This window comes from Cotesia glomerata, linkage group LG8, assembly GCF_020080835.1.
Source record: "Cotesia glomerata isolate CgM1 linkage group LG8, MPM_Cglom_v2.3, whole genome shotgun sequence".
Lineage (NCBI taxonomy): Eukaryota > Metazoa > Arthropoda > Insecta > Hymenoptera > Braconidae > Cotesia > Cotesia glomerata.
The window spans coordinates 1,646,866-1,669,803 of NC_058165.1; the positions used below are offsets into that span (position 1 = coordinate 1,646,866).

General features: G+C 30.6%; 3 protein-coding genes across 4 annotated transcripts; all 3 read left to right on the forward strand.

The window, feature by feature from the left end:
* Nucleotides 1-2,101: 2,101 nt before the first annotated feature.
* On the forward strand, nt 2,102-12,200 carry LOC123270651 (odorant receptor 13a-like). 2 transcript variants are annotated; one of them, XM_044736788.1, is made up of 6 exons: nt 2,102-2,255; nt 2,321-2,607; nt 3,769-4,397; nt 5,647-5,751; nt 5,816-5,974; nt 11,991-12,200. In XM_044736788.1, exons 1-6 carry the CDS (start codon nt 2,194-2,196, stop codon nt 12,051-12,053), a joined length of 1,305 nt encoding a protein of 434 aa, XP_044592723.1. In that variant the 5' UTR covers nt 2,102-2,193; the 3' UTR covers nt 12,054-12,200. The 2 variants fall into 2 exon arrangements, with proteins under 2 accessions (XP_044592723.1, XP_044592724.1); XM_044736789.1 differs by having other exon boundaries at nt 2,321-2,358.
* A 935-nt stretch (nt 12,201-13,135) lies between these two features.
* Nucleotides 13,136-16,337, forward strand: LOC123270820. Its single transcript, XM_044736968.1, has 3 exons — nt 13,136-13,185; nt 13,433-13,719; nt 15,805-16,337. The coding sequence occupies exons 1-3, from the start codon at nt 13,136-13,138 to the stop codon at nt 16,335-16,337; spliced, it is 870 nt and encodes a 289-aa protein (XP_044592903.1).
* A 742-nt stretch (nt 16,338-17,079) lies between these two features.
* LOC123270713 (odorant receptor 94b-like) lies at nt 17,080-22,829 on the forward strand. The gene is made up of 3 exons (XM_044736869.1): nt 17,080-17,229; nt 20,470-20,628; nt 22,662-22,829. The coding sequence occupies exons 1-3, from the start codon at nt 17,164-17,166 to the stop codon at nt 22,722-22,724; spliced, it is 288 nt and encodes a 95-aa protein (XP_044592804.1). The 5' UTR covers nt 17,080-17,163; the 3' UTR covers nt 22,725-22,829.
* The last annotated feature ends 109 nt before the right edge of the window (nt 22,830-22,938 follow it).

A 22,938-nucleotide genomic window follows, 5' to 3' on the forward strand; every position in this document is an offset into this window, starting at 1 on the left:
CATATTCAATTTATAAAAATATAGATTAAATATGAAAAATTCAAACTCAGGCTATCATGTTCACGTCTATGAAAATTAATTTAGCAGATGTTTAATAATTTTAATAGCTTTTTAACAAATAAATTATGGCAAAAAAATTATTAAAAAAAATTAACATCTATAAATTTTAACAAATTAAAAATGCAGTTTTTTAAAAATAACTTTTTGGAATAAATTTGGCGGGTAACGGCTAGTATAGGTATACAAATACATAGAGTGATCATATAATGGTACATAATCATCTATTAGGGCTTTTACCTTATATAAAAATTTTTAATTTTTTTTATATTTAATGCCTTCTTATTACCCTTTAGGAATTGAATTTTATAATTTTTTAATTAACGCCCACGCAAGGATTTGTGAGGGTGGCATTTCATAAAATTCATTCTTTACAGCTCAAAAACTCCAAAAAAATCAATCTGGCCAAGTTTCAATCCTTTAGCTGCTATAGATTAAAAGGTACAATTTCTTTTAATTTTACGCCCACGCACGGACATGTGGGGGTAGAATTTAATGAAATTTATTCTTAACAGCTCAAAAACGCCAAAAAAGCATTCTGGCCATGTTTCAAAGTATTAATAGCTATAGATTGAAATTTACGAATTTTTTCTTAATTTGACGCCCACGCACGGGCACGCCAGGGGGGTGGAATGTCACAGAATTCGTTTTTAAAAAATTTCTAAATGTAATTTGAAACATTCTGACCAAGTTTTGAACTATTAAAAGCCATAATTGAAAAATATGAATTTTTTTTCGTGAACACCCCCGCAACCCCCCTTGTGGGTGGAATTTCGTGAAATCCGTTCTTAGCTGACCTCTACTTGGCAAAAGGAATATTCCTGCCAAATTTCAAGTCTCTAAGTCTTATAGTTCCAGAGATATCGTGATGAGTGACTATCTATATCTATAGAAAGTCTCCTATATATATATATATATAGATTAAAAATCTTAGATGTTATGGGAATCACGATTGGCCCAGAAGCTAATGCTTTTGCAGCAAGACGGGACGAAGCGCGTATCGAGCGCTCGGAACTCCGGACTTCAGAGGCGTCAAAGGAGGGTAGAACTGCACGTCTTCACAAGAGAACGGAGAATGAGCATTTTGAAGTAGAGGAAGGATTCTCATATGGAGCAGGAATCGCCGATTAAAAATATGTAAGTATTCTGTACCATTCTACAAGTAAAATTGTCGAAAACTTGTCTCAAAACTTTAAACGCGTTTTTCTCGGAACAACTTTTTTCGAGCTGGCGGTAAGGATATCTCGAGTTCTAATGAACTGATTTACTTCAAATTTGAAGAGGATGTTCTCTATACGTCGCTTTATCTCGTGAACCCTGCCCAAAACTATAACTTCTCATTTAGTATTTTTAAAAAATTCGGAATTGTTAAAAAAATATGAAAAAAAAAAAATTTTTTTTCAAACTGCCGCCATTTTAAAAAAAATTTTTTTTTTAACTTATCCGAAGGTTATACGATAGCGGCATCTATAATACTTAAGAATCCGTCTGTTTTTTATGTTTCAGATCACCAGGAGGGTTGGAATAATGCACGCCAGGACACCCTCTTTTTTTTTTTGACCCCCCACTTTGACTGCTCATAACTTTGTCAATTTTAATTTTTTTTTTTTTTTATAATTTTTTTATGTAATAATAAAATATCAATAAACAAATGATAAAAAAATTGATTATGAAATTTTTTTTGTTTCCTACGTACAGCGCTTCTAAAACCGGGCGAAATTCATGCCTCTACAGTAGAATACTCCCTCAAGCTTAAAAAATTTTTAAAAGCAATTTTTCTTACACAAGACGCTAGAATATTATCAAACATATTCGAACAAGTATCTTCAAGCTTGAACCTTTTCGTATATTGATCAATACTGACAATTTTTACACCACTCGCAATTTTATGTGGCTGCAATTTTTTTCCGCACGTTCTCCTTCTTTACACCGCAAATTATAGCTTCACACTTTGGAACAGTTGCTGATACATTATTCACGGAAAAAACTATTGCATATTAAATGTAGCAAAATTGATACAAAGACGAAGTAGAAGGATGTAATTTTCTTCTATACTTTTAATTGAAGATAATATCACATTATTTCTGTAATGTTCTGAGAAATATCAAAATATTATTGCGTGTGAAGGAAAAAAATATGAAGAAGTCTCCGATAATAACACACCGTGCAACCCTCGACTATACATTGTATCTTGCGAAGTACATTGAAAGAAATTAACTTAAAAATATAAGCTATTGATTCTAAGAATTATTTTATATTTCAGACTTCTCGGGTTGTTCGAAATCGACGAAGAGCCGCTTAGTAAGTACGTAGTGGTTACTTTATTCAGAATATTTAATTGGATTATCGTAACGCTCATTACTGTGGCGAATGCTGCCGATTTTTGCATGAATATTGACGATTTTCAAAAAGTTTCTTATAGTTTAAATTATATGTTTCCATTTTTAATGACGGAATTTAAGTCAATGGCGATTTATCTTCAACGAGATAAGTTTAGAAGGCTTATCAATAATATTCATGCGCCAATTTTAATGTTAAAGTATTCTTCAGGTTAGTATTTACTCTATTATAATTTTTGTTCTATAAGTTTTATATAACTATTATCTTCATTGATAAAAAAAAAAAAAAAAAAATAACTTGATTAAAGAAAAACTTTTTCTTCAAAATGTCATTGTTGTTTTAAGTAATTAAATTCTCTCAACTTAAGAAATTGATTCTCAAATCAAGAAACTTGGTTGTTTTAAAATAAGATATATACAACTGTCGCCCAAGAATTTCTTTCTCGAGGATTAAAATAGACGGTAACGTTGGTTCAAGACATTACCGACTTATTCCAAGTATGGCGCCACTCGAGAATTAACATATCGCGTTTCAGATGCCATAAGGGCATATACCGGCAAAAGGTCCTGGTGAAAAGCCATAAGGGCATATAAAAAATTTTTTTTCGGGTTTTCGACGTAGTTTTGTCCGAAATGGGGAGAAATGCTAAAAAGAAAATTTATATGCCCTTATGGCTTCCGAGACCCACCTCGGATGCCATAAGGGCGTAGCAAAAAAATTTTTTTTTGGGAATCAACTCATTTTTGTCTAAAACGTGCAGAAATGAAAAAAAAAAAATTTTCGCCTAACTAAAAATTTTTTTGGACTTAGAAAAAAAAACCAGAATTTTTATTATACGCCCTTATGACATCCGAGGTGGGTCCCGGGAGCCATAGGGGCGTATAAAGAAATTTTTTTTCGGTAATCGATGTATTTTCATCCGAAATGTGCAGAAATGCAAAAAAAAATTCTATACGCCCTTATGGCACCTGTAACGCGATATTATTTAACTTGTTTTAAGCATATAAATTTAAGTTTTTTTTGCTATTCTCTGTATTAATAAATATTTTGTCGGCAAATAGAGAAATAAAAATTTTTGAACTTCAAAATTTTTCTCTGACTTAAACTTATAACATTATAAATAAAAAAATTTGTTCTTGAATCAACAATCAATAAATTCTTTAATTGAAATAAAATAATTGTTTATTGAAGAGAATGGTTTTTGCATAAAGAATTGACTTGTATCGATCGAAGATAATATAGTCTTGAACCTCGTAAAAATTTTATCGATTGGAGTGATTAGATTTCTCACTTTAAAAACATATTCCTATAGAAATAAATCTGCTTATTATTATTACTTCTATATGATTTGTATCTGATAATGAATTTTAGATCTAGGAGTCCTTACAACCATCAGATCAGCAATAACGCTCCAAAACTTTGACTACTCAATGTTTGTCGGTGCAACAATCGCTATAGTAGGCCTAGGTGCCCTTCCAATGAAAACTTTCCTACGCACCCGCGAATTCCCAGTCCGGGGATCATTTCCATTCGACGCAACCCAATTTCCAATTTTCGAAATAATTTTGATCAGTCAGTGCTACGTATTATTAGTAGCCTGCACGTGGATCAACATCTTCGACACACCGCTTCTAGGATTTATCCGATGGATCAACGTGCAATTGATCATCCTCCAAGCGAATTATCGTCATTGCGATGACCTCACCACATCCCGCGCCAATTTTTCAGTATCTCAGCAAAACTACAACATAATCCAGGCTTACCAATTCTTAAAAGTCCCCGAGGAGCAAAAGGAAATCCGGTCTTTTGTGCCGTTTACTCTCGAAGAAGCTAACGTTCCAGTGGATTCATTTCTTCTGAGATTCCGAACTTGTGTCATCCATCATCGACGTCTTATCAACAATCTCAACAACTGCAATAGCTTTTTCGGCTTTGTGTTGTTTGGACAGATACTTTCAAGTGTTCTTCTCTTCTGCGTTGGACTTTTCACACTTGCTGTGGTGAGTATTTCTTTAATCTTCTTTACAGATAATTACACTGATAAAAGGATTTATTAACTATTAATAATTTAATTTATTTAAAGACAATTATATTCAATTTATTAAATTTTAATAAATATTTTTAACTTCCCGCTAAGAAAATCGAAGATTTTCAAAAATCGGGAAGTTATTGTTTTCACCCCGTTTTGCAAAAATCGAGTTTTCATCAGATCTCGACGTTTTAAGGTCACAGGAAGCTTCCCTGACTATCCCCGCGAGGTTGTCACGGTGTCGGTATGTGTGTGTGTGTGTGTGTGTGTGTGTGTGTGTGTGTGTGTGTGTGTGAAAGTATGTGAACCGATTATAACTTTTGAACGGCTTGACCGATTTCATCGCGGTTGGTGCCATTCGAAAGGGCTTGACTAAACTTAGATTTTGAAAACTATTTGAACCGACTCAGATCAATAGATTTTGAGAAATCTTCAAAAAACTGAAAAAATAGTATATTACACACCTAGGGAAGTAAAGTAAGAAATGTCTTAGATCACATGTAATTGTTGGCCGAGGCGAAGCCGAGGTCAACAAACATGTGATCTGAGGCTTTCTTATTTACTTCCCGTGGAGTGTATACTATTTTTTTGCTCGACGAAGGCAGAAAGGGGTAACTTCGTTTAGCGCAGCGGGCCGAAAGTTGACGCTTTCTGCCCGTCGAGCAAAAAAAATTTTTTCAAATGTGGTTTTTTTGGAATAACTTTTAAACGGCTTGATGGTTCAATTCCAAAAACTAATAAGCTCTTAACCTCAAAAAACCACGTCGATCGCCACCAGTCTGGTCAAAATCGGTTGATTCGTTCGAGAGATATCGTGAACGAAAGAAAACCGAAAAAAGTGTTTTTTCGGAATAACTCCGAAATTCCTAGCGCGATCAATTCAAAATTTAAGATTCTTTGTGAGGCTTGAAAAACTGCGTCGAATGCTGCCAACCACGTGAAAATCGGTTTATTCATTGAAAAGTTATTGCGGTTTAAAAATTCAAAAAATAGTGCCTTATCAAATCCCTATCAGACTTTTGAGCTCTTCGAGCTCAAAAGCATAAGAAAGCAATCTCTTTGAGCTCGAAGAGCTCAAAATAACCCATAAATTGTATTTTTGAGCTCGAAGAGCTCAAAAACGTCATTGGTGCAATTTTAAGCCCCTAAGTAAGCTTATTAAATATTAACAAATCTTTCTATCAGTGTAGATATTTTTTATCGAATATATTCTTCTTTAGTCACTGCACAACAATAGAGTCACCTTCGCAGACGTTGTTATATTAGGATATGCAATGGCCCATTTATTTTACTACTGCATCTACGGCAATCAACTGATAATTGAGGTAATTATTCCTAATTGTGATTGTCAATTGTACCTAACAAAATATTTATTTTATATTTCATCAGAACGACAAATTATTGATCAGTATTTACGAGTGTGGCTGGGAAAATCATTTATCGAGAAAATCTATGCGACTTATATTGAACGGTTTAACACAAGGATTGACTCCTATGAAAATGACCGCTGGGGCCTTTTTTGTCTTTTCTATGCAAACATACTTATCGGTAAGAGCTGTTTTATTTATTTTCATTAACTTTTTAATCAATCAATAGCTTCCTATTCTTTTAAATTATTAATCTAAGCACAAGAAATCCAAAAAGACTTTGCGCGCTTCCGTCGAAATGTTTATTATTAATAATTTAATTAATCAATATTTTTACAAATTCAATTCATTAATATTCAACCGTTGCCATGGTAAGTGTTGCCATAGTAACCGTTGCTATGGTAAATGTTGTCAGACATAGTAACTGTTGCCATGGTGACAGTTGCTGTGGTAACCGTTGCTATGGTAATCTTTGCTGTGGTAATCGTTACCATAGAAACGGTTACTATGATAATGGATACCATAGTAACCGTTGCTATGGTAGCCGTTGCTATGATAACCTTTTTCATAGTAAACGTGGCTATGGTAATCATTTAATTTCCAAAGTGGTCATCATAGCAACGAAAAGCGACAACAATGATAACGTAGTCACATCAACTTTTTAATAATTTTTGATAATTCTGAAATAATATGGTATTTCTGTGGTTATTTTAGGCAGTTTTTTTACTATAGTTATACAGTATTTATACTGTACTTTTGCTGCAAAGTTCAGAAATAATACGATAAAATTACCGTAAAACTCTAGAACTTTTACCGTAAAAAATTTGTATTAACTATAATATTACTATAATTTTACAATAATAAAATTGTATTTCTACGGTAAAAATATCAAAGATATACTGCAATTTTGCCGCGTTTATACTGATATAATTAAAGATATAATGATTTTTACCGTAAGATGGACGGTTGCGTTTATTAGTCGGTGAGTGTTATTAGGTGACTGAGTAAATGGATACGGATAGTGTCTCTGATAGCTCAACTGGTAGAGCCTTCGGCGTGTAACTAGATGATCCGGGTTCGAATCTCGGTCTGGACTAAAAAAAATTATAATATTAATAATAGTAGTAGAGAAATTAATTTGTTAACCTCTTAAAAATTATTCATGATAATTTATGATATTATAGAAAAAAATTTAAGCTATTGAAAAATAGTAGTAAAGCAGCATATTTTTGGTATTTTGCCGGTAATAGAAAGTAGAGATCTTCTTGTCCGGTTTTTTGCTGCAATAGTGCCGCAGATATACAGAAAATATTCGATACATTTACGGTTTAAATGCTGTTAATATACCGTAATTTTTTTTATTGTAATGCCGTAAATATTCCAAATTTATTTCGTAATTTTTTCGTAATAATTCGGCAAAAAACTGGCTAAAATAACTAAAGTATTACGGTAAAAATACAGCACATATCGTATAAATACCGAATTTTTGTGGCATTTCCAAAACCGTGAGGGCTTGAACTATTAATAACAACTCTCTCGTCTCATGCGGTATTGTAGAGCGGTACGTTGGTGTTACTGGGTGATTTCAATGCTCCCCTTTTTGCTGAAATTGCAAATGGTTGTGGAGGTAATTCCAAGGCTGATCTCTTGAGGAATTTTGCGGCATTTTGTAACCTGCAACAATATAATTATGTGCACAACACACATGGTAGGATTCTTGATCTTGTCTTTTCGTCTACAGTTTGTGATGTTGATCAAAATCACTCACCCATAGTTAAGATTGATAATTATAACCCAGGATTAACTATATCATTAAATATTTCTATAGATAGATCAAAAAGTATAATCAAAAAGCCTCTTGGTAATTTTAATTTCCACAAGTATGACAAACAACGCGTAATTAATGAACTTAATTTAATTGATTGGAACGAATTTCTTAACTTACCATCACCCAATGAGAAATGTGCTCTGTTTTACCAATTAATTGATTCTGCATTCTCTAAATCTATACCAGCTCCCAAAACTAAATGCTATAAATCTACTAACTATTCTCCTTGGTTTACTGCTGATATTATAAAAGATTGTAAAATTAAAGAAATATCTAGGCGCAAAGCTCGCAATAACAATTCAGAACAAGCATTCAGAATCAAACATTATAAGTTTCTTAGAACTTCTCTAAAACATAGAATTAAAAAGGCATATCAAGATTATCTTCTAAATACTGAAAATAAACTTCGTACTGACCTAAAGTCATTTTGGACTCATGTTAAAGCTAAAAGAGGGAGTAGTCAGTTTCCTGGTTCCTTTTTAATCTCAGAAGCAAATACAAATGACCCTCAGCTGATTGCTGACTCCTTCGCAATATTTTTCAGTAGTGTATACGAGATACTTGACCCCTTGGTGTACTCTTATGTCTCGAAATGTAGTCCAAAAGTCATGGGAACTTTGGAAATACCATCAGACACTATTACTCTAAATTGCATTAAGAAGTTACCGAACAAAATGTCTGCAGGTCTAGATGCTATTCCCAGTTCAATAGCTACACGGTGAGAAATTTCTGTAGAAATTTACTATACATACATAATAAGACTGAACCTTAATGACTCAATTCAAAATATTACCATAAAAATTTAAGAATATCATATTGTACCAATCAATATTTACTAGGGACCATAGTAAATTTGACCATGCAACTGTTACATAAACATATATAAAAAATTTTCGTAAACTGACAGAACAAAAACTGTTAGTGTGCTTAAAACTTTTCATTATAGTTCCATAGTAAAATTTCTGTTGCTCAGTCGACAATAAAAATTTATAAAAAAGTTTCACATTTAGTCACGTGTACTCGGTTTAAATTTAAAATTGTGACTATGAAATTTTCAAATGTCCCATAGTAAACGTATGCGCGTCAGTCGCGACGCGCGCTCTTTCATTTTTTCGTGCTGCTTTGTTTTGTCAACATAAGTCTACAGACGCTATCAGTAGTGGTTAACGGTGTTATGAAAATTGCAATAAACATTAAGTTTTAAATAAATATTAGTTTATAAATCCATCAACGCATGAGTAGTTAATGAAAATTTGTAAGATTCATAAATAATAAAATATTTAATAATTTACCGTGAAAAATTAAAATGAAAACAAACATTTGATGATTAACCTGCAACCGACACTTCTAATAATAATAAAAAATAATTTAAAAGTTATATATTGTGTTTATAATTATTCATAATAAAATTAACTGCCAAAATAAATCCTACGTTCATTGTTAAAAATGAAAAAAAATAAAAAACTATATTTTAAAAAATATTTTTAAAAATTATTGCAAACAAAAAAATCTTGTTTGGTTTGATATTTTTTGATTGCTAAAAACATTTTTACTCTAAAATTTTTATTTTTTACAAACGTTTTCTTATTTTTTTTTGCTATAGTACATTCGGAAATTTAAATTATTGCATATTTCATTTTACTATGGTACATTTCAATTTCTACCATTTACTATGTCTGATTTCATTTGTTTCGGAAATTACTATGGGCCATTGTAAAATTTTATTCTGAGTCAATAAGGTTCACTAGTAATATGCACCATTGTAATATCTAAAATTCATGCAGAATAAAAAATAATGGAAATTTTTCACCGTGTAAAGACTGTGCTGCACAGTTTCTTTATCCTCTCAAAATAATAATACATGATTGTATAACACAAGCTATTTTCCCAGACTGTTGGAAAACGGTGAAAGTTTGTCCAATATTTAAATCAGGAGACAATATTATACAGATTATATATGATCTACTTATAGCATATTTTTGCCCAATTATTTCAAATGATCAACACGGATTTTTAAAAGGTAGATCTGTTAGTACGAATCTACTATCTTATACACAATATGTTTCTGAAAAGTTATCAAATGGTCTACAAGTTGATGTTATTGAGACAGATTTCTCAAAAGCATTTGACAAGATAGATAGATAGATAGATAGATAGATAAATATTTATTTAGTCCTGGAGCCTAGGCTCCCTCAGGACCATCATCAAATAATACAAAATAATAAGTACAGTAAATACAAAGTAAATGATAATACAGTATCATGATGAAGTCCAGCAGTTCTAATATAAAATAATATAACATTAGTTTATAGCATAATAATAATGTAATGCTGTTAATATTTTAATTAATCATTACCGTGCAAAAAGTAATCACGGCACAAACTACGAAACATTTCGTAATTTTCGGCCCTAACAATCTCCACCGGCAACATATTCCAGATGCGTATGCCAAGAACAAGAGAGGAATTATCATACATACTACAAGTAGATCTCGGTAAACGCAAATAATCATCTCTCACATCTCCTCTGCGTAGCGCAACCGGAAGAAATTCAAGATAGACATTAGAATACTGCTGTCGAGACTATATGAACTTGGTATACCTGAGTTGCTTATTAACATACTTATTTGCTATTTAACAAACAGAGTAAACGCAAAGTTTTATTCAATGGATATGTATCCAAGTCATATATCTCTTCATCAGGTGTACCTCAGGGGTCAAATTTGGGTCCTCTACTATTTTTAATTTATATAAATCCACCCGAGTCAGAATAATGAACCTACATAAACCTACATGAGCCTACAGGACAATTTTTAATTGTTTTAATCGATATTTTTATCTTGAATTGTTTTGATTGATCAATATAACCTCACAAAATATACTCATACCAATATTAAATAGTACAATACAAATAAATTTAAATAGTAACTAAAAAATTATTGATAAAAAAACTTAAAAATTCAATTTATAAATTGGATAATATCGATCAAAACAATTGAAAATTATCCTGTAGGCTCATGTAGGTTCATTATTCTGACTCGGGCATTAAGTCAGGTAATATCAACTTTCATTGATATGTTTGCTGATGACACCAAATTTTACTATCTCATTGAAAAGGAACAGGACTGTCTGTTCCTCCAATCCAACATAAATGCTTTCTTCTATTGGTGCGAAGAAAATAAAATGATATTAAATATTTCCAAATGTAAAATAATATCTTTCGTCAGGAACAAATCCCCTATTATCTTTGATTACAAAATAGATGGTCAATTAATCTCACGTGTAAATAGTTGTAGGGATTTGGGTATTATATTTGATCATCAACTCACTTTTACAGATCATTAGAAAAATCTAATAATATCAGCAGTAAAAATACTCGGTTTCGTAATTAGATCTACCAAAAACTTTAAGAATCCTGAGGTAATCAAAACACTGTATATTGCATTAGTAAGACCCAAACTGGAATATGCTTCTATAATACGGTCACCTATTTATAAAAAACATATATCTAAGATAGAAAAAGTTCAACGTAAATTTCTTAAATATTATATTTATAAGAAACATGGTAATTATCCTGATAGACAATCTGACTATCTTGTCATGTGTGTTGATGCTAATATTCTGACACTTGAAGAAAGAAGAATCTGTGCATCAGTGCTCCTGTTAATAGGACTTTTAAAGGGAGACATTTTTTGTCCCAGATTTCTGCAACAGATTCCCATCTCGTTTCCGCAAATTCAAACCAGATCGGCTTGGCCTTTTTATCCACCTACTGCAAAAAATAATATATCTCTGGCTTCACTTTTATGTAGAATATTAAATATCTGTAATTACATTGCTGAAAACTGCGATGACTTTGACTTCTTGGGCTATAATCAGCACTCTAGTCGTAGCGCCAGCGTACTCGCTACTCTCTTAACGTCACTAAGATAATGTCTCAAACATTCAATATTCTCTAATATTAATTATCATATTGTACAGTGTATATAATTATTTATATCTGATAAATATATCTGCCATATTAAAGCAAATTTTTTTTTTTTTTTTAAGGGAGTTGGGAAAGAACGGATAGGGGAAAGGGGGGGGGACCTACTCAGTGGGAATTTTTCCGTAATTGAAAAAATAATCAGACAGCCCAGACTGGGAATCGAACCCAATATATCCTAGACATAATGTATAAAAACTAATTTAACTATGTGCTTATTATATCTAAGTTTAATTACTGCTTGTACTACGCTTTTTAGTTACTAAGTTATACCTTTTGTATTAACTTGTATAAACTTTCAGTGACCCTGTTACTGGCTTCACAGCTGTTGGGTCTTATTACACCGAAATAAATAAATAAATAAACAACATATTCTTCTTTTAAGGTTATAAAAACTTCATACTCCTACTTTGCGATTCTGATCAACATGGTGTCTGATGACGAATGAGCTTACAATATTAATTCTTTACCTTCTCGCTAGATGGCGTAAGTAGTAATTTCTGTAGAGCTGATAGTACTAACCTTTTTATTTCTTCATTTATTAATAACTGTTTTTAATAAATGTAAAAATTTTTATTGCGTTAATAATAAAATTAGATAGATAAAAAATCCAAAAATTTATTAATAATAATTATTATTGTCAATTAGTAATATATAAATACATATAAATATCTTCATTAATATCCTAGTGTATAACATTTATTCGAAGAGCTTAAAATAACACACAAATTGTCTTTTTGAACTCGGCGAGCTCAAAAACATCATTAGTGCAATTTTAAGCACCTAGATATGGAATTAGCGGGAAGTTGCACGGATGGCCTTCAGGGTCTACCGTTTTTCTAATTTTTTTTTAATGAAAACATACCTTAAGATTAATTATTTACAGTAAACTTTATAAACTTACCTTTACTAAAATTTATTTTATAGCTGTCTGAAAATCATCCTCAGGTGATTTTTTATGAAAATTTTCCGATCTTATTGGTGCGTAAATTGCCAGAAAAAAAAAAAGAAAACAGTCGTTAAATAGTATATTGTGGAACTAGTACGATAAGCTCGTCCTTAAAACTTCGCTCTCCTGAGTTAATTCCTAAAAACAAATAAAAAGTTAAAAAAAAAAAAAAAAAAAATTTATTTGAAACAATCAACACATAAAATTAAATGAAATTATATTTAGCTGTCACTTCACAATTTTTAAAATTTTTTTTTATCAAACAAATTTATTTACAAAAATTTCATTTTTTTTTATAATTTTTGAATTACAATTTAAAAAAAAAATTTTTTTTAAATTAGCAAACAGGTCTGTTTAGACCGCAACTGCAAGCGATAAGACACTAAGTACTTATTCCGCATGAGTGGTGAAAAAAAAAAAAAAATAAATATATTCGACCAACTATTTTTAAACTTTAAACTTTACGCATATTAATCAATACTGTAAATTTTTTTATCACTAGTAATTTTAAGTAGCGGCAATTTTCTTTCGTAAGTTTCCCCTTCTTTACACAACAAATTATAGCTTCACACTTTGGAACAATGGCTGATAAATTATTTATGGAAAAAAAAACTATTGGATATAAAATACGGTATAAAGAAAATTCAAACAAAAGCAAAGTAAAAGGGTGTAATTTTCTTTTGTACCTAAAATTGAAAATAATATCACTCATTATTTCTATAATATTCTAATAAATAACAAATAATATGGAGAAATCCCCTATACTAACACACCGTGCAACCCTCGACTATACGCTATATCTTGCAAGGTACATTAAAAAAAAAATTAACTTACAAAAATAAACTATTGATTTTTAAAAATTATTTTATACTTTTTAGACTTATCAGTTTGTTTGAATTCGACGAAAAGCCGCTTAGTAAATACGCGGTGATAACTATGTTCCGAATATTCAATTGGGTTGTAGTAACACTTATTGTTGTGGCAAATGCTGCCGATTTTTGCATAAATATCAACGATTTTCTAGAAGTGGCTTATAATTTGAATTACATGGTACCATTTTTGATGACAGAATTAAAGTCAATGGCAATTTATTTTCAACGAAGTGCATTTCGACGTCTTATTGATGATATTCACGAGCCTATTTCATTTTTAAAGCATTCTTCAGGTTAGTATTCTTTACTCAATATTATAATTTTTATTTTGTTATATAAGCTTTAGATTTCTTGGTTTAAGAATATTACCTCAGTGGAAAATTTAAATCTATATATTGTTAGATAGAAAACTATTTAAATAGTTCGACTTATTTTAATTAGTTTTTTCTGATCAAAGATTTTACTACACGGACAAAAGTTAACTGTAATATTCACTCGGATTCCGGTTAATTTTTATAGTTTCAAACAGTAAAACGGACATCGGGGTGGCAAAAATATAAATATTACAGAACTTAATGTAGAAAGTATAAAAGCCACAATTTATAATTTAATATCCAAATTAAGTGATTAGTAGCTGTCACTATAGTAAATAATGACTCTTTCATCTTAAAAAATTACAGTTTCAAACAGTAAAAATTGCCATTTTGATATATAGTCGATATTATGAGGAGAAGGGGAATTTAGATGAAAGAGAAGGGGGCCTCACTCTGGGAGAATTTAACATTTGAAATAGTAAAAATTATACTTTTAAAATATACATTTTACCAGCCAGTCCCATGGCTAAGCGGTATAATGCTTGTCATGCTTGCTTGGGACTGGTGAGGCGTGGGTTCGAATCCCGGTGTGAGCTGAAATTTAATTTTCAGTGAACATCGGTGCTCGTAACTCATGCCGGGCTGTACAGGTTTGGGTTTTTCGATGGTTTCCCCAAGCCCTGTGCTACCGGTGGGGCACAGGCAAATGCGTGCAGTTTCCCCAAAGTCGGCCCATCGCCGCATTACTCTCCAGGCTGAAAAAGTATGTAATACCGCCAAACTTATTCTGCCAAACTTAATGTACCGATCAGCCTGGAGTCCCCTTCCGGTCTCGGCCGGACCCCCATCGAGACAGAAGTCTGAAAAGCGGGGTTAAAATAAAAAAAAAAAAAAAAAAAAAAATATACATTTTACCAGTCCAAGCAAGTCAATAATTACAGTTTGATTTTTAGCGTTGCGTTTAAAATTTACCATTTTACTTTGTAAATATTGACGTTGCTTGTATTAGAAATTTACTAACTTTATTTTATACTTTTTACATATCATTGCGATCATTTTTTAGGTACCAAATGATAAATATCAAAGTCTGAATTCTTAATTATTATACTTTAACATTTTAGACATTTACATAGCGAATATTACTGTTTGAAATAGTATTTTCTTCCATGTAAAGAGTAAATTGTAACGTTTAAATGATAAATATTATAAAGTGAATAGTAAAATCACGATTTTACTGTTTGAAATAATAATTTTTAGCAGTTGATCATTACTTATTATAAATCGACTGTTATTTATTACAGTTTACTTTTTTCCGTGTATCTTCGATTAGAAATTTATAACCAATGACCTCAATATCAGATCGTATCGACGTTCTAATTAGCAAATTGTCTAACTCTATTTTAGAGAATCTTCCATTTGTACGAAAAAAACAATTAGTTCAAAATTTACACTGATAGAAGGATTTGTTTATAGTTAAAAAGATTTGTTAATATTTAACAAATCATTTATTTCAAGCCATTTGTTAGTCCTTAACAAATATTTCTTAGTATTTAAAAAGATTTATTAATATTTAATAAATGAATATCAGATTTATTAAATACAAACAAATCATTTTAAATACTAAGAAATATTTATTTAATATTAAAAAATGGTCTCTAATAAATGATTTGTTAGCTATTAACAAATATTATTTAATACAAATAAATCCTTCTATCAGTGTATTATCACTTTAAAAAACCATTTAATATCATTAATATCTAACAAAGGTATAATATTTTGGTTTGAATCATTCAAATAATTTATAATTGGACTATTACTACATCAAATTGTAAAAAAATCACCCTTAAAAAAATTAAGGAGTTAGACAAATTGCTAATTAGACCGTCGATATGTAATTCATACCTAACTAACAATTGTTTCTAGATTTAGGAGTCCTTACAATCATCAGAACTGCAATAGTGTTTCAAAGTTTTGACTACATAATATATGTCCTCGCATGTATCTGCATAGTAGGTATAGGCCTCCTACCAATTAAATTATTCATACACTCCCGTCAATTCCCAGTCCGGGGAGCGTTTCCATTAAACGAAACCCAGAGTCCAACTTTTGAACTAATTTTGGGCACTCAATGCTACGGATTATTCATCGCCTGCGTTTGGACCGTTGTCTTCGACACAACGCTTCTAGGATTTATCCGATGGCTCAACGTCCAATTAGTCATCCTCCAAGCGAATTTCCGTCATTGCAATGACATCACCACATCTCGCGCCAGTCTTTCAGTATCTCAGCAAAACTACAACATCATCCAGGCTTACCAATTCTTAAAAGTCCCCGAGGAGCAAAAGGAAATCCGGTCTTTTGTGCCGTTTACTCTCAAGGAAGCTAACATTGAAACCGATTCATTTATTCTGAGATTCCGAACTTGTGTCATCAATCATCGACGGCTCATCGACAATCTCAAAAACTGCAATGACTTTTTCCAACTTGTTATGTTTGGACAGATAGTTTCAAGTGTTCTTCTTGTCTGCGTTGGACTCTTCGTCCTTGTTATGGTGAGTATCTCTTCAACACAGAAAAAAGTAAACTGTTATAAATAACAGTCGATTTATAATAAGTAATGATCAGCTGTTAAAAATTATTATTTCAAACAGTAAAATCGTAATTTTACTATTCACTTTATAATATTTACCATTTAAACGGTACAATTTACTCTTTACATGGAAGAAAATACTATTTCAAACAGTAATATTTGCTATATAAATGTCTAAAATGTTAAAGTATAATAATTAAGAATTCAGACTTTGATATTTATCATTTGGTACCTAAAAAATGATCGCAATGATATGTAAAAAATATAAAATAAAGTTAGTAAATTTCTAATACAAGCAACGTCAATATTTACAAAGTAAAATGGTAAATTTTAAACGCAACGATAAAAATCAAACTGTAATTATTGATTTGCTTGGACTGGTAAAATGTATATTTTAAAAGTACAATTTTTACTGTTTGAAATGTTAAATTCTCCCGGAGTGAGACCCCCTTCTCTTTCATCTGAGTTCTCCTTCTCCTCATAATATCGACTATATATAAAAATGGCAATTTTTACTGTTTGAAACTGTAATTTTTTAAGATGAAAGAGTCGTTATTTACTACAGTGACAGCTACTAATCACTTATTTTGGATATTAAATTATAAATTGTGGCTTTTATACTTTCTACATTAAGTTCTGTAATATTTATATTTTTGCCACCCCGATGTCCGCTTTACTGTTTGAAACTATAAAAATTAACCGGAATCCGAGTGAATATTACAGTTTACTTTTTTCCGTGAACCTTTTTTTACAGATAACTTTCGATTTGCTATGATATATGTATTCTTCTTTAGTCGCTGCATAAAAATAGAGACATCTTCACAGATCTTGTTATGTTGATAGTTGGAGCGCTTCAATTATTTTATTGGTGCATCTACGGCAATCAACTGATGATTGAGGTAATTATTCCTACACGTATAAAAATGATTTTGTTGAAATAACAAAAAACGGGATAACGGAAAAATATGTTCTGGTAACAAATGAGTGTAGTTATAGTAACAAATGCATTTTTTGCTCGACGGGCAGAAAGCGTCAACTTTCGGCCCGCTACGCTAAACGAAGTTGCCCCTTTCTGCCTTCGTCAAGCAAAAAAATAGTATACACTCCACGGGAAGTAAATAAGAAAGCCTCAAATCATATGTTTGTTGACCTCGGCTTCGCCTCGGCCAACAATTACATGTGATCTGCGACATTTTTTACTTTACTTCCCTAGATATGTAATATACTATAGTCGCATTAACAAAATGTTTCAAGTTGTTCTAACAAACTAGTCTGTTAAATCACCAAATCAATTTGTTGTTCTAACGAAATCATTTTATTGCAATAACAAAACTAATTTGTTGCTAAAATATTTTCCAAATCAGATATCACTGATTATAGCATATTTTTGAATTATGCATTCTTATAAAATTTAATGCAAATTTATTTGTTATTTTAATAGAATAATTTTGCTGTTTCAACAAAAAAATTTGTTATACCAACTTAATTATTTTGTCGAATCTACTTAAAGATTTTGCTATAGTAACCAAATTGTTTTGTTGTTATAACATATCAATAACTTGCTATAACCTAAATTTTGTTATTTTAACATATAATTTGTTATCCCTATGTTAACAAATGCATTTGTTACAAGAACATGTGTTAGGTTATTTTAACAAAATTTTTTTCTGCGTGTATACCCTCGCAACCTTGAGCTCACCGTGGAAACACTGTGTTTTTGGGAACACCGTGTAATCTGCTTAGTTTCCACGGTGTTCCCGAGAAAAAATATTTATATATAAATTGGTTATATATGATTATATATAAAAAATGGCCAAATATAATCATATATAACAATATTTAATTATATATTTATTACATCTAATTAATTATTGGGTTAATTTTATGGATAGATTATTTAATATGGTCCTACGCAATTCTCTGTAACCAATTAAAATGCAAAAATATATCTAGACATAACTTTACGGCTATAACACCAGCGGTCACCCATCCAACTATTAACCCTGCTTAATGCTGCTTAACTTTGATGATCTCCGTGCGTCTTGAAGTTTCTGTCTGCTATGCTGCTGTCTTAGATGATAATGATTCTATGATCTGCACAATGTATCATATGAGTTTATCATAAATATAATATAAAAATTGATTTCATAATATATTTGGATCGTCATAATTCATAATTTATTTATTTTACCGAATCTCATTATAATATAACACTTATTTAAATAATAAAATAAATAATGATTTTACTATTAGGTAGTAGCGGAACAGACCAAAACATCTCATAGGAAATGTAACAAATTTTGTATTTTAGAATTATTTAAACGTTATTATAAACATCATTTTACACTTTTTGTGATTACCAAAAAAAAATTTTTTTCAAAGAAAAAATTTTTATATATGTTAATTATATATCAGCATATATAATTATATATCGAACTATATATAATCTTGCATGGTTGTATATTGCTCAATATATAGTCATATATACACGGAAATAAGTAAACTGTAATAAATAACAGTCGATTTATAATAAGTAATGATCAACTGCTAAAAATTACCATTTCAAACAGTAAAATCGTAATTTTATAATTCACTTTATAATATTTAACATTTAAACGTTACAATTTACTCTTTACATGGAAAAAAATACTATTTCAAACAGTAATATTCGCTATGTAGTTTTCATCAGATCTCGAAGTTTTAAGGTCATAGGAAGCTTCCTTGTAGAAATAGTATATTACACACCTGTGGCAAGAAAATGAGAAATGTCTCAGAACACATATATGTTGCCCGAGGCGAAGCCGAGGTCGACATATATGTGGTCTGGAGATATTTATTATTTTCCTGCCATAGGTTTGTATACTATTTTTCTGTCCGACAGAGGCGGAAAGCGGCAATTTCGTTTAGCGCAGCGGGCCGAAAGTTGCCACTTTCCGCCTGGAGGGCAGAAAAATTTTTTTTCGGGAAGAACTTAATTTTTTTGGAGTTCGACGCCGAATTTTCTCAAAACAACGAGATTTTCTTGACTTAAATAAATTTTGTTGGAATAGGTGAAATTTTTAAGAAAAAAAAAAATTTTTTTTCGCTCAAGAAAATAATTAAAAAAAAAAAAATATTTTTTTTTGCCCTCCGGGCGGAAAGTGACAACTTTCGTCCCGCTGCGCTAAACTAAGTTGCCGATTTCCGCCTTCGTTGGACAAAAAAATAGTATACACTCCACGGGAAGTAAATAAGAAAGCCTCAGATCACATGTTTGTTGACCTCGGCTTCGCCTCGGCCAACAATTACATGTGATCTGAGACATTTCTTACTTTACTTCCCTAGGTGTGTAATATACTATTTGCCCTCCGGGCGGAAAGTGACAACTTTCGTCCCGCTGCGCTAAACTAAGTTGCCTCTTTCCGCCTTCGTTGGACAAAAAAATAGTATACACTCCACGGGAAGTAAATAAGAAAGCCTCAGATCACATGTTTGTTGATGTGTAATATACTATTTCATATAACCTGCATTGAAAATGTGAGTTTCAATGACTGTTGAGCCAACCGAAACTAGACAATTTCAGACCAATGCGACTGTGCCGGGCAGGTATCAATTATTTCTTCTCGGCGGACAGAAAATGACGATTTTCTGTCCGCGAGGTGAAGTTGCAGCTTTATTTTCAATCCTATCAATTGTTTGTTTATTTTATACCTTTATAATTGTCATTCTAACCGTTAACTGTATTGACATATCATAATTCTGTTATTAAGCATAAATAAGAATGATAAAAGAAAACTTGTCAATTTACGAATAATGTTTGGTAAAAAATAAACTATTACTTTCTATTTTATTATAAGTTTCATAATAAAATGGTATTTTCGGTGTTCGTCTGAAACTATCTAGTTCTGGTTGGCTCCAGACATTGAAACTAGCATTTTTAATGCAACTTATATGAAAAATATAATGTGTGATGCGGGATGAAACACGATTTCAGACCGAGTGATGCCAGCCCTCGCTTCGCTCGGGCAGGCAACTTCACTCTGGTCTGGAATCGTTTTGTTTCATCCCTAGTCACACAATATACTATTCTTGGCTTAAGTGAACCTTTTTTTCTGCGTAGTCAATTGTACCTAACAAAAATTTATTGAATATTTTTCCAGAACGACAAACTATTGGTCAGTATTTACGAATGTGGCTGGGAAAACCATTTATCTAGAAAATATAAACGACTTATATTGAACGGTTTTACACAAGGATTGACTCCTATGAAAATGAACGCTGGGGCCTTTTTTGTCTTTTCTATGCAAACATACTTATCGGTAAGAGCTGTTTTATTTATTTTCATTAAATTTATAATAAATCAATAGCTTTTTATTCTTTAAAATTATTTATTTAAGAGCGAAAAGTCAAAAAAGTCTTTTAAGGAAGTTCGAGCGTAACTAATGAGTCAAAATAATTTTGAATTTTTTTTTAAATTTTAGTCTTCCCAATATTTGTTATAATTCGTTATTTCAATTTAAAATAATTTAAACAATTTAATAATTGATGATTTTTACTTATTTAATAAAGTAAAGTAATAAAATGACTTTGGTATTTATTACTTGCCGGAATAAATAAACAGATTTGGCAATAGCGCGCTTGATTGTACCCATAACCTGAGACGTAGTTGAGTGTGTGAGTTAAACATTTCTCTCTCTGTAATTATATTTCTATCCTTTTGTTTTTTCTCAGCTGTTGACGCGATGTTGTCAAATCTTTATTTAAATAAATGGCTGACGATAAACCAGTTATAAACATAAAATTTGACTTTAAATATTTCAAAAATTATATCGGTAATGTATTATTATTAAATTGTTTTTATATTTTGCAATAATCCAAGTTTCTTGTGTATAATTTTTTATCCGTTAAAATTGGGAGGTTAATATTGACAAAAATAATTAAAGTCTCGACAAAACGTTTGTCCGCCATAAGAGCCCGTGTATAAGGAGATAAAATATCGCGTGACTAATGCAAAAAGGGCGCATACCTACAGGTTAGTAGGGATCCATGCTAAAAGGGCGCATAAAAAAAATTTTTTTTGCCATTCTTCTTAAAATCACTCGAAACACAAAGATATGTAAAAAAAAAAATTCGAGCATCCTAAAGCAGTGCCTAAAGTAGTGCCTAAAGCTAAAAGGGCGCATAAAAAAAATTTATGTTTTTATATAAAATTTTGATAAATAGCTTCACAAGACATGAAATCAAAAAATTTAATAAATAAAAAAAAATTTCTTAACTACCGGTCCCTATACGATTGTAACTTTATATTTCTCTCTTAGACAAAGAAGAATTTTGAAAAAAAAAAACACTCTGCTACGTAATAGATTTTTTAATTATCTATTTCATAGCAGAGCGTTTTTTTTTTAAATTCTCATTTGTTTAAAAGAAAAACATAAAACTGCAATATTTTTATAATTATGAGTGCAACAAGGATAATACCGTTTCTTACAGTGAGTGCAACGCGAAAAAAAAAGGAGATCGGCTGTTAAGTACTTAAACAATATTGAAAAAATAATAATTTTAAACTATTTTTATACAAGCAGTAGATAAATAAATTAATCGAAAACTAATGAGATTGAAATAATTTTCAAATAATAAATAAATTACTACATCCACGCATATTTAGCAATTTTTTGAAAATATTTTTAATTTTAATTTTAAAAGAGTGTATGTTTAGTTAGAATATGCCTCTCTCGTGTGACTCTACCGTTTTTTTTTTTTTTAATTTTTAGGCTAAAAATAAGCATTTTTATGAATTAAGGTAAAAGACCCAACACCGGAACGATTTGACAATTATTATTTTATATTTTATCTCGTACTCAATCAAATTAAACAAACTTTTCTTTATTAGAAACCTCAATCTTTTTTTTACATAATAAAATATGAATGAAACTTTAAATTATATTGGAAATATTGAAAAAAATTTATAGGCCCTTTTAACTTTAGGTCATAAAATTTTCAAATTTCTAAAGCTAAAAGGGCGCATAATAAGAGACACACGCTCTTTTAGCTTTAGGAAATCGATGCTTCATTTTTAGGCGAAGAATATGTCAACCAGTAGATTGATGATAAAAAAAAAATTATGCGCCCTTTTACCTTTTGGCACGCGATGTGATTTTTAAAATTTAATATCTAAGTAACTAAACGGTGAATCTTTTTTGAATTTTGGGATTAGATAAATTACGTATTTATTAATACGTATACTTAATTTCAAAGCTCAAAGTTAGAAATTATTTTCTACATTAGATTCGCTCGAACCTCCTTAATATTGTTATTTATACTTAAACTATTAATAACAACATTTTCTTTTAAGGTTATAAAAACTTCGTACTCCTACTTTGCAATTCTCATTAATACCGTGCCTGATGACGAATGAGTTTCAAATATTAAGTCTCCACCCTCCCGCTAGATGGCATAAGTGATAGATTCTGCACAGTTTATCTTACTATTCTTGTTATTTCTTCATTTATTAACAACAGGTCTTAATAAATGTAAAAAATTTTATTGGGTTAATAATAAAGTTATATTGATGAAAAATCCATTAATTCATTAATAATAATTATTATTGTCAATTAGTAATATATAAATAC

Excerpts from the sequence above, each read along its gene's own strand:
- LOC123270820 (XM_044736968.1), top strand. The coding sequence starts at position 13,136 with ATGGCTGATAAATTATTTATGGAAAAAAAAACTATTGGATATAAAATA. Across the intron at positions 13,186-13,432 it reads ACTATTGGATATAAAATACG|ACTTATCAGTTTGTTTGAAT; the intron begins GTATAAAGAAAA and ends TATACTTTTTAG. Across the intron at positions 13,720-15,804 it reads ATTTTTAAAGCATTCTTCAG|TCCGGGGAGCGTTTCCATTA; the intron begins GTTAGTATTCTT and ends GTCAATTCCCAG.
- LOC123270713 (XM_044736869.1), top strand. The coding sequence starts at position 17,164 with ATGTTGATAGTTGGAGCGCTTCAATTATTTTATTGGTGCATCTACGGC. Across the intron at positions 17,230-20,469 it reads GCAATCAACTGATGATTGAG|AACGACAAACTATTGGTCAG; the intron begins GTAATTATTCCT and ends ATATTTTTCCAG. Across the intron at positions 20,629-22,661 it reads CTATGCAAACATACTTATCG|GTTATAAAAACTTCGTACTC; the intron begins GTAAGAGCTGTT and ends TTTTCTTTTAAG.
- LOC123270651 (XM_044736788.1), top strand. The coding sequence starts at position 2,194 with ATGAAGAAGTCTCCGATAATAACACACCGTGCAACCCTCGACTATACA. Across the intron at positions 4,398-5,646 it reads GACTTTTCACACTTGCTGTG|TCACTGCACAACAATAGAGT; the intron begins GTGAGTATTTCT and ends ATTCTTCTTTAG. Across the intron at positions 5,975-11,990 it reads CTATGCAAACATACTTATCG|GTTATAAAAACTTCATACTC; the intron begins GTAAGAGCTGTT and ends TCTTCTTTTAAG.